Raw genomic sequence first — 12110 nt, forward strand, 5'->3', positions numbered from 1 at the left:
TAGTGACATGCAGTAAAAATACTGCTTTTTCCCTATTCTGTTTTAACCTTCTGGAACTCCAGTTATCATATCAGACCTTCTTACTCTATTCTTCACATCTCTTAAGCTCTCTTAAACATTTACCATCCTGTTATCTTTCTGGGGTTCATTCTGAATAACTTACTTGCACTTCTCTTCCATTCATTTATTCATTTATCCAACATATTTATTGAGAGCCTAACATAAGCCCTGCACTGTTCTAATTACTGGGAATGTAATATTAGAAGAAAGAATTCTCATAGAAGAGAAAAACAAATGAATGACCGAAGTATAGAGTCTGTCAGATAGTAATAAAGTGATATGGAGGAAAACTAGAGAATTGAGACAGGTGTTACAGAATCGGGGCTGCTAAATTTTTAAACAGGGATAATTATAGAAGGTCCAACTGAAATTTCAGCAAAACTTAGAAGGGAAGGAGCAAACCAATGCTTTTTTGGTGGGGGGGGGGGTGGTGAGGGGGGCCGGGAGAGGAAGAAGCATTCCAGGCATTGGGAATACTAAATGCGAAGGCCCTGAGGCAGTAAGCTTGCCCATCGGCTCTGAGAAACAATAAGGAGGACTACATAGTAGGTAAAAGGAGAATTAGAGGACCTTTATTAAGATTGTGGCTTTTCTGAGTCTGGTGTTTTCTCACACCAACCAATTCTCCACCTCTCCAACATTAACTGGGTGCCCAATTCAATTCTGATATCACATGGAATTAGAGCAGACCCCAAAGATTAAGGGTGTAGACACACAGGACTGCCCAGACTTAAGATGCCAGCCCCAAGCCACCTGTAACTGACAGACCGGCTATAGAGAGGGGTTCCCACAACTTCCTTCTCAGGTTTGATAATTTGCTAGAATGGCCTATAGAACTCAGGAAAACACTTTACTTACGTTTACTGGTTTACTGCAAAGGGTACAACTCAGAAACAGCCAAACGGAAGAGATGCACAGGGCAAGGTACTGATTGGCGTATGGGGGGAGGGGGGCAGCATGCAGAAGTTCTGTGCCTCTGCACTGCTCTCCCAGCAAGTCTATGCGTTCATCAACCTGGGAGCTCATCGAATCTCACTGTTCTATGAGTTTTTACAGAGCTCAATCTACAGCACCCCTTGCCCGAACCTGGAGATCAGTGGGTAGGGCCGAAAGTTCCAGTCCTCTAAGCACTTGGCCTTTCTGCACCAGGCTCATCCTGAAGCTCTCTAGGGGTTCCCACCTAAGTCACCTCATTAGCATAAACTCAGCTACGACTGAAAGGGGCACCCCTATTTCTCAGGAAATTCCAAGGCTTTTAGGAGCTTCGTGCCAGGAATAGGGGATAAAGAGCAAGTATGTTTTTGTACCGTGCACAACACTGAGTGAGGCAGGAAGCCACTGGAAGAGCTTTAAGCAAAGCCTAAAAGGAACATGGAGTACAAGGCAAGGATGAAGGGTTTCTCTTTTATATTGTATGGTCAGGGAAGGCGACAATTTAGGTAAGTGGACATGGCAGATAAGGTGACGCTTTAGCAGAAACCTAAGAAAGTGAGCGAGTGAACCCCATGAATATATGAGAAGAGTGTTAGCTCGGCAGAGGAAACCGTTAGTCCAAGAGTCTCAATGCAAGAACACATTTGCCGTGTTTGAGGAACAGCTGAGAAGTCAGCTTGGCTGCAGCATAGGTTTAAGGGGGAGTCTGTAGGAAGAACAGATTTGAGGGGGAAAAAAAAATCAGGAATTTGGTTCCTGATACCTCAAGTTCGTGATACCTATTAATTATCCAAGTGGAGAGGTTGAAAAGGTAGTTGGATGTATGGTTCTAGAGCTGAGAATCCTAGTCTGGAGATTCTGAAAGTCAGTTATATAGATGGTATTTAAAATCAAGAGACTAAATGAGATGACAAAGGTGGAGAGAAGAAAGACTACAAGATTTGAACCCTGAGGTTCAACATTAGCTGTTAGGGACAGAGGAGGAACAAGCAAAGGATTCTAAGAAAGACTGGCCTGCAGAATGACAGGGAAAAAAATCAGAAAAGTATACTATCCTGGAAACCAAAAAAAGAAAAAAAAAAACCAAGAAACATATTTCAAGGACAGTGAGTGGTGAGCTGTGAAAAAGTCTGCTGATTGTTTTTGGTTTTTTTTGGGGGGGCGGTGGCCTCTCCCATTGCGGAGCACAGGCTCCAGACATGCAGGCTCAGCGGCCATGGCTCACGGGCCCAGCCGCTCCACGGCATGTGGGATCCTCCCGGACCGGGGCATGAACCCGCGTCCCCTGCATCAGCAGGCGGACTCCCAACCACTGTGCCACCAGGGAAACCCTGCTGATAGTTTTTAAACCTTAGCTTTTTAAACTACTGGCTTTAGCAGCAAGAAGACATTAGTGACCTTGACAAGAGCAGTTTTAAAGAAGTGGTAGAGCCAAAAGTCAGGCTGGAATGGGCTGAATGATCAGAAGAGGAAAGATAAAGGTAACTCTTTTGAGGAGTTTTTCTATAGAGGGGAAAAGAAAAACTGAGCAGAGTCAGAAGAGATGGGTGGCTCAAGAGAGAAATTTAAAATAGAATTAACAGCATGTTTTATGATGACAGTAACAGTCCATTAGAGCAGGAAAAATCAATGATCCAGGAGAGAAAGGGAAGATTTGCTCAAGCCATGTCCTTGAATTGGAAAGAATGGGACTAAAATACAAGTAGACGGATTGACCTTTGATAAGAGCACAAACAGTTCATCCATGGTAATCTACAGGAAGTCAAATTATGTGTGTCAGAGACTAGTAGGTGGACAGATGTGGATTATTCTGATTACTCCAACTTTGTTAGTGAAGTATGAAGCTAAAAGTGATGGAAAAGGAGGTGTTGGAGGGTCAAGTAGAAAGAAAAGTACATTAAATGGATGTCTGATTCAATAATCATTTTTTTCTGCTAGGTATAATCAGCTATTTAATCCATCCGCTGATTTCTTAATTTCATTTCTAGAACTTCTATTTCATTATGTTTTAATCTTTTGGGTAATTCTTTAAAATTTCTTGTTCTTTTTCATACTTTCAAGGCTTTTTATTTAAACACATTAAACAGTGATTTTAAATTATGTCTGATATTTTCAAAATCTAAGGTCATTATAGGTCTATTTCTATAATCTATATTTCTAACATCTCATTCATGGTGCCTTTGTGTGTTTTGACTATTAGCTTATTCTTCCTGACACTTTATCTTCAAGAATTCTTTAGGGCCTGGGTTGAAAATAAATCCCAGTATATTTGGATATTTGCTTTTACCAGTAAACTGGGAGCGTACCAACCTGAGGCTGCTACAAATTAAATTTCCCACTTAAAGCTTTTCCCAGTACAGGTGGCATGAATTTGCCCTGTATAAGGGCTGGTTCATGGTTACAAATTCTCAAGGCAGTTTTTTTTTCCCTTCCCCTAGCGAGTTTCTTCACTTTCCCCTTACTTGCGGTGGGTTTCATTTCTCATTTACCCTTGTATTGAAGATGTAGCTCTGTGGAGCCCAATCTTTATGGTGGGGCCTCCTTTTATTTCCCTCTCTTTGGGCAGACACACGCTTTATTTGTTCACTCCACTCCATGCAGTTGTTAAAGCAGAAGGCTCAAGGTGTTCAGAGTTCGGGGGAAGTCCTCAAGGTAATGGGACTGAAGCAGCACTGTTTGAGTCTCAAGGTTCTGGCTTTCCAACCTGGGGGGGTGCGGGGCGGCTTTATGTATTCCTTGATTTCCTGCCACCTCAGAAATGCATTTTAAAAAATTTAAAAATATATCTGACTGAAGTTATTTCTTTACAGGAAGATTAACTTGTTATATCACTTGTATGCACTATGTTTTTAGTTCCTATGTTTTGCCATAATACAAAGCACATTTGCATTTCATTTATAAAACATGGGGTATGTGGTGTACAAATGCCTATCATTTCGTGTGCTTAAAAATAATTTTATGCTTTTAATGTAAGGAGATAATATTCAAAATATTCATCTCCTTAACTAAGTTCTTCTGAATAGAAGTACTTTTTAAAAAATCTAATTCTTCCCTTTATTCTTTACCATTTTTCTTCCAATTTAGTGTATGAAAGAGAAGAGAAAGAACTGGCTTGGTTCCATCTTTTTATTTTCCTGGGTCTCCCTCTGCTCTATTTCTAATACCGCAAAGAAGCAAGCACGCTGAGATGCACTGGATAAACCAGAAAGAAGCCTACTGGGGCTCCAGTCTAATCTTGTTCACTTAACAAGTGTGATATTTATCAAGTAAGCTCTCTTAACATCAGTTACCTCAGTGGGCCCACAGATATGTCAAATAAAATGAGATAATGTATATTTAAACATGTTACAGATTAAAGTACTATCTAAAATATGATCCAACACTATATTAGAAAGTACCACTGGAAACAAAAAACGTATATTCATTTTTGAGGACTGTTTGGTACAATGCTACCTTGAATATGTGCAAATCTTTAACTATTGAACTATATATATTCATTTGGACATAATGAAACTTAAATTACATATATTCACTTGGATATAATAAAACTTAAAGTACACATGGAATTATAAAGCATTAATACACATAATTAGTGATAGGAACCGAAAACAAAACTTCTACATTGGTAATAAAGTATACAATTAATATATGCTATATAAAGAGAAAATGAGAAAAATCAAAATTTTTAAAAATAGCTAAATGTAAATTCTACTCAAAAAGAAACGACCCACTAATAACTAGAAAATAATTTTGCCAAAGACAATTCGGAAAATATACTTTTCGTAAGTCTGGTAGATATGCCCAGATGGCCACTATCTATTTCAGTGTTTCCAAGTGGGGTTAAAAGATAGTTACAAGGGTAACTGCATTAGTTACTTGCAAGGCTGGTTTAAAATGCTGATTCCTGGTTCACATCCAGATCCCTTAAATCAGAACATCTGGTAATGGACCCAGAGAATCTGCATTTTTAACATCCTCCCTCCCCACCCAAACCAAAAGTCTGCCCCTTTTATTTATTTATTTATTTATTTTTTGCCCCTTTTATTTTTGTCAAATCTTTCATTTAAAAAATATTCAGGGACCTCCCTGGAGGTCCAGTGGTTAAGACCTCACCTTCCAGGGCAGGGGGTGCGGGTTTGATTCCTGGTCGGGGAGCTAAGATCCCACACGCCTCGCAGCCGAAAAACCACAACATAAAACAGAAGCAACATTGTAAGAAATTCAATAAAGACTTAAAAAATGGTCCACATCCAAAAAAAAAAATCTTAAAAAAAAACTTCAAACAGGGACAGAAACTGAATATTCGGGCATTCGGGATTCAGAACACCATAACACTATGACACTGTCTGAATAAAAAGTGAGAAAAACATGTTTACACGGTTACCCTCAGTTATCTTCAATTTTACTTAACAATCAGCAAGCTTGTTAATTGCTTCAATCAACGTCTCCCTCATTATCGGGCCACCTGAGACACCTTTTGTGTTTTTTGCTTTTAGCAGTTTTGCCACTTTGGAGCAGGTGCAGGCAAGAGAGCACCTGGCAGAGGTCTACTCAAATTCTCCTGTATGAAAAAGAAGCAAACACCTTTCTTAAGGCAAAAGGCTGCGGGAAGCTAACGCTCTGATTTCCAGCATATTGAGAACCCTTCCTTAAGATACGCCTCACAAAGACAACCCCCAAACCCTAATTTAACCAGCCAGCACCTCACTGCTGATGGAGCCACAAGATCAGACACAGACCTCCGGTCTCGTACTTGGGCTCACCTGGCGACGCCACTTAGCAGACCAAGTACAAGCTGGGTAAAAATACGGCGGTCCTGAGCGAGGGAAGATGCGAGGGGTTCTCTAGTCCGAAAGTCGAGGAAGTTAAGTCTCGTCCCCCTCGCGATCCACACGGCTGTTGCAGGCCCGCGGGGTCTGTCACCTCCTCTCCACCTGCCCGCCGACCCCCTGAGCTCGCCGCGGGGAGGGCTTCCCCATTTCTCTAGGTGCTCTCTTCCCAAAACAGCCGCGGAGGTTTTCATTCCCGTCCCATCTCCCGCCACACTCTCAGCCGCTTAAACATGAGAAAGACAGAAACGAAAACACCTCCGGGGACCGTCACCATCTTCCTCATTCTCCTGCCATCACCCCAGGAGTGTCGCCAGCCCCGTACGCCGCGAGCGGCTCGCAAGCGTTTCCTGGGTTCAACGATCACGGTTTCATCCCCCCTCCCCGCCCCCCCCCCATCTTTTCCGCTCGCCAGAAACCACGCCGGGCTCCGGCTCCGGCCCTCCCGCGCCTCAGCCGCGGCCCGGTCGCCGCCGCTGCAGCCGCCGGCTTTCGGCCGGGGGTCCCCGCGCCGCCATCACTCGGGCTCACCTGGGCCTCGACGACGCTCGGGAGGAAGCTCAGGGTGACCAGCAGCTGCAACGCGGCCGCCGCCCCCTGCCCTGCGCCGGCCCGCCCGACCCCCCGGCTCATGCTGACCTCTCCCCTCGCCGCGGCCGGCCGGGCCCCTCGGGGCCGGAGAACGGCGGGCGGCCCGGGCGACGACCCAAGGGGACGACTCCCGGCGGTCGAGAGACTCCAGGGTCAGAGGTCTGCACGCCCGTCGGGAGGTAGGGGACGCTCTGCCTGGCGCCCGGCAGCTGTGAGCGAGGCTGGTGAGTCGAGTGCCCCCGACTTCATCCCCCAGGCGGCCCCGCCCCCGGCCTCCCCTGCGCCGGCCCCGCCCCCTCCGACCGCGAGGCCTTTTGGGAGTTGTGGTCCCGCGCGGCCGGGAGGGCGCCTCAGGCCGGAAGGCGGGGCCGGCGGCAGGGGAACCCGGGAACTACAACTGCGGAGACCGCTCCGCCTCCCCGGGGCTTCGGGTCCAAGGCGGCCAATGACTGGGGACCACGCGGGCCTCCAAAACAAGAGGCTGTGCGGGAGGTGCGGGCGGTGCGGGCGGAGGAGCGTCCTCATTCGCAGCCGGCGGCCCGCTGCGCCCCTTCCCTTGGCAGTTGCTCCTGGAAACGGAGCGAAGGGGCCCCACCCTGTGTGTCTTCGCCCCGACACCGCACGGCCGCGAGGCTCCAGGATCTACGCAAATGAGAAACGAGGGCTCTTCGACTTTTAAGTGTCGGGCGCTTTCTTTGTCTCACCCACTTTTCTGTAGCCTCACATCTACCGCGGGTGCCTGGATGAGCCACCTGCGACTTGTGGAGATGGCTTCGGCTCCTCCTTCATCTTATACGCCCCAGACGTGGATGTCGTCCTCTGCCTCGTCCAGCTCCCACTCCTATGCTGACACGTACAAACATAATTATATACATAATTACATACATAACTACATAATTACAAACACAAAGGATGGGACGTAACCCAAGTTCATAATAAAATCTGGGAATGGGGATGAACACACAGAAAATTTTGGAGTGATAACTGGGTTCAGCTCCCACCTCTAAAACATCCTAGTTTGTTATGTGGCTTTAGACAAGTTACTTAACCTCTCTGAGCCTCAGTTTGTCCGTCTATAAAGTAAACACACTAATACCCACCTGAAACATGGTTCTAGCATTGCATAAGATTATAAACATAAAGGACTTAGTATGGTGCCTAGTATAAAAGAAATGTTCAGGGCCTCCCTGGTGGCGCAGTGGTTGAGAGTCCCTCTACCGATACAGGGGACACGGGTTCGTGCCCTGGTCCAGGAAGATCCCACATGCCGCGGAGTGGCTGGGCCCGTGAGCCATGGCCGCTAAGCCTGCACGTCCGGAGCCTGTGCTCCGCAACGGGAGAGGCCACAACAGTGAGAGGCCCGTGTACCGGAAAAAAAAAGAAATGTTCAATAAATGACAGCTGCTATTAGCTTTATTAATATTCTTGATTTCTAGTAAACTAGTAATACATCACCTTACATTTATGCAGTGTGTATTAGTTTCCCACCGTTTGTATAACAAATTACCACAGATTTAGTGGCTTAAAACAAATGTATCATCTTACAGTTCTGGAGGTCAGGAGTCCAAACTGGATCAGCAGAGCTACATTCTTTCTAGAGGCTTTCTCTAGGGGACAATATGTTTTCTTGCGTTTTCCAGCTTCTAGAGGCCAGGCATTCCTTAGCTCATGACCGTGCATCATATTGTCACGTTTCACTCCCTCTGCTTCTGTTGTCACTCACTCCCTCTGCTTCTGTTGTCACATGCCTTCTCTTTCTAAACCTAACTCTACCGCCTCCCTCTTGTAAAGATCCCTGTGATTCCACTGGGCCCACCAGATAATCAAAAATAATCTTCCCAACTCAAAATCCTTAACATAATCACATCTGCTAAGTCCTTTTCGCCACACAGGGTAACATACTTTCAGGATCTGGGGATTAGGGCGTGAGCACCTTTGGGGGGCATTAATCAGCCTACATATATCTTATGAAGCACTTTCATAGTGCAAAATGAAAATGCAGGGTCCTGGCTCAAAAAATAGTAAGAATTTCAAGAGAGCGACAGCAGAGCATTAAGGCCAAGGGCCCTTCTGAGCACAGGTCACATGCCCAGAAGCCAGCCCTGCTGTCCTATTCCTTTTCAGCACCTCTTTCTCCTGCCTCCATACATGTCTAGCTCATCCCTAACTTAAAAACAAAAAGAATTTTTACTTGATTCTTCCAACTACTTTTCCATCCCTCCTCTTTTTTTCTTTGCCAAACCTATATTTTCTATCCTCCCGTTTCCTTCTTTCCCTCATATAAACGTACTCTGTCCCCATCAGTCTGCTAAAGCTTTGCTCTTATCAAGTCCAGTGGACTTTCCTCAAGAGTCCTTGTCTCTGTTCAGCGTTTTATGTTACTGGTAACACATACATCCTGGGATGATGTTATAAAAAAATGCTGGGAAATTTTTGTTGTTGTTAAAAAGAGTGGATTATAAATTTACTTGTTATAAAATCTCAGGTCCTTGAATAAATCTTTATTCTTGGGTCCTCTCTTGGATGCGCAGTTTGAACCTTTCCATCCCTAATGCTATGGTTGGAAGTTGTAACAGAAGTAAAGTGTATGCGCTAATTCCCTTTGGTTGCAACCCACAAAAATCAGCTCTAGCTAAAAAAAATTTTTTTTTAATAATAGCAGATTTTAAAAGTGTGGAATAGCTTATAGTACTGAGGAAGATTTCACCACTCACACCTCCGGAAATGCAAGTCCATCAGGACAGCATTCAGGGACTCCAAGGAGAGTCTTACCTAGGACACTGCCATTGGACTGATCAGTTCCAATCATTTTAGTCATTGTCTCTCCTATCAAAATTCAGATTTCTTCTAGAGTTTAGCTTCAGGGGAGGGAGCAAGCTCTTTGATTGACAACCACACAATACCACACAAAATGAGCAAGACGTAATTACACAGATGAACAGTGAGTGCTACTGCCTTCAATCATTAAAAGAAGGGAAAAAGACGCTGGTCAGACAAAAGTGACAGATGTCCCCTTCAGGAAGTCATGCTTTTATTCGAGTACTCCCTTTGCACATACTTCTTTTTTTAACCTCAGCATATATTCACACATTCATTAAATTGTCCCAGATGTCCTGAGTGCAGAAAACCAAGAAGCACACCTCTGGACACTGGCAGCCCAGAAATAGCAACAATATGCATCCTGTAGTTTATGTAATTTTTGATTTACTTAACATCACCTGGATTAGATGAACCTAATTACCTGGAACTAAGGTGTAGAAAAGTTGACCACATTGCTCAAATGGAAGAATTTATAGACCTTCCAGATCTATTAATCTGAGAAGGGCCGGCTAGGAAGTCAATCAGTACAACTCTCTCATTGCAAACAATGACAATTTATAATTGATTTGGTTGGGACAGATTATTGGAGAGGGTTAACCTGGAGGAACAATCTTAGTATAGATAGTAATTCCACTAGGGCCAGCTATGACTGTATTTCCCGTGATTCTTAATGGAACCAAAATCAGAATCAGCCATGGATGACCTCAGTGTGCTTCAGCTTTTCGAATGAATAGTGTCAAAATGTGCTTAAGTCAAGATGAATAATAGTCATATTTGAAATGTAGTCACACTGACACCATGCACAAAGACAGATTTATATTTATTGCAGATTCCGTTTTGCTCTCAAGTACAAATGATTCCCCCATCTCTCGTCCCTTTGTTTCACCTCCCCTACTTTCCACTCCACATCTCTCTTCTTCTCTGAGTCGATGGCCAAATTATCTCATCCCTGTAGTCTGGAGTGAGTCATCCAGAGTCTACGGCGGTTCCTATCACCACATTCATTTAGCACCAACAATCTGCTGCTCTGTATTAGAAGCTGGCTTTTCCTGTGAATACGTGTATTATTGACATCTAGTGTGTAACGTTGTAGAGGACTAGCTCTTCTTATTCTATGTTCTCTTTAATAACTATCTCAGTTCCTATGAACAGTAATTGATAAATATTTGTTGATTGACTGGTTAATATTATCTAGGATCTTAATTTATCTTGGAAGACATCTATCTCACAACCAATCCTGGGTATGGTGCCCTCTGAACATTTCCTATGGACAGCTGGGACCTGGCTTCCTTGGGCCGGAACATTTCTGGTGAAGGCAGTAAGATGAAACTGGCAGCCTTTCTTTAAGGCAATGGATGACAGTTCTTTAGAAGTGTATTGGGGGATTGGCAAAAAAACTGAGGGAGTAACACACTTGTCAGAGGACTGGTTGAAACCAGTTACTGGAAATTTACTACTTCAAGAGTTCTGTTTTTTTCTCAAGCACTTCTTGATATGTCCATAGCTAATGGTTGAAACAAAGGCTTGAGAATTTTCTTAGTAGATGACTGTAATGCTTAAGAGATTTTGTGAATTAACCAAATTGCACTAAGTATTTACATTTCTGAGATATCATCAAATTGTGTTTCTTTGATTTTTTTTTTTTATAGCTTGGTTAACTTGTGACTTCTAATGAAGGAGGAAATTGTTGACGAATGGCTCAAAATAAAAGTCAAGGGAAGGGCTTCCCTGGTGGCGCAGTGGTTGAGAGTCCGCATGCCGATGCAGGGGATGTGGGTTTGTGCCCTGGTCCGGGAGGGTCCCACATGCCATGGAGCGGCTGGGCCAGTGAGCCATGGCCGCTGAGCCTGCGCGTCCGGAGCCTGTAAAAGTCAAGGGAATGGGGTGGAAATTTACACACCAGTAATTTTCACTCCTGATAGCAAGCTGAATTGTGATTAATGCACCTGCTGAATAATGACAGCAATCTGGTGTGTTTAAACAACTGTATTTGTAGACAGCACTGGTGTGTTAACAACCGGCCATGGCATTTTTTTAAGTGGATTTCTACTTGTAACTAGTTATAAAGGGAATTTTTGCTTGATGATAGGATTTCTGAATTTTACTGGGGGCACTTCTTCCCCTTTTCTTTTCACAATAGGGATGAAAAGTAATCAAAACAAAAGAATTTGGCTGGCCTGTGGCTTGTTAGTTACCTACCTAAAGTATTCATTGCTTTTTCTTGAATATTTACTCAGCTGTGACACTCAAGTATTTTCACTTAACAGCATTAAAGCTGATAAACTTAAGTTAGAATTATTTCCATTTCTAAAGGAGTTTACATAGTGATACATGCAGTTTGGATAAAACTTTATTTTATATAACAAACATATTATGGTATTGTGCTAGAAGTTCATATATCATGTGATCAGGGGAAACACCTATTAAATGTAAATAATTGGAAAACCTAGAATCATAATTCTGCCAATTTCATCCTCCTACCTAATTTCTAGAATGCAAAAGACTTCACATAGTCATAATTATGATTCTGCCAATTTCATCCTCCTACCTAATTTCTAGAAGGCAAAAGATTTCACATAATCATGAAGTTCTTAACCGCTTCCTACACATTGGGACTGTCTGACTTCTATCCACTTTCCTACTCCAGTCCGTTCCACAAAGTGTCCAGGGTACACGACAGTGAGGGCTAACACCGAGAAAGAATGTTTGCATGACATAAAAACAAACATGCCAGGAAGGAGAGAGGGACAAGGTCATGGAGATGGTGATTGCAGACAGGGAAAGGCAGAGAAGGTCATAGACGGTCATTCAATGCCTGTTGGAGGTGTTTCTGTGTCGGCAACGACTGAGTTCTTCCCTCCTGTCAATATGGACCCC

General features: G+C 43.8%; 1 protein-coding gene across 2 annotated transcripts in view; it reads right to left on the bottom strand.

Annotated features, from left to right (window-relative positions):
- The window catches only part of ERO1B (endoplasmic reticulum oxidoreductase 1 beta), a 64371-nt gene extending 57710 nt beyond the window's left edge, over positions 1-6661 (bottom strand). For both annotated transcript variants that reach the window (XM_032609304.1, XM_032609303.1), the window contains exon 1: positions 6354-6661. In XM_032609304.1, the coding sequence (XP_032465195.1) occupies positions 6354-6455 (102 nt within the window). In that variant the 5' untranslated portion in view covers positions 6456-6661. The remainder of the gene's footprint in view (positions 1-6353) is intronic.
- Positions 6662-12110: the final 5449 nt, after the last annotated feature.

Source organism: Phocoena sinus, chromosome 16 (assembly GCF_008692025.1).
Source record: "Phocoena sinus isolate mPhoSin1 chromosome 16, mPhoSin1.pri, whole genome shotgun sequence".
Classification (NCBI taxonomy): domain Eukaryota; kingdom Metazoa; phylum Chordata; class Mammalia; order Artiodactyla; family Phocoenidae; genus Phocoena; species Phocoena sinus.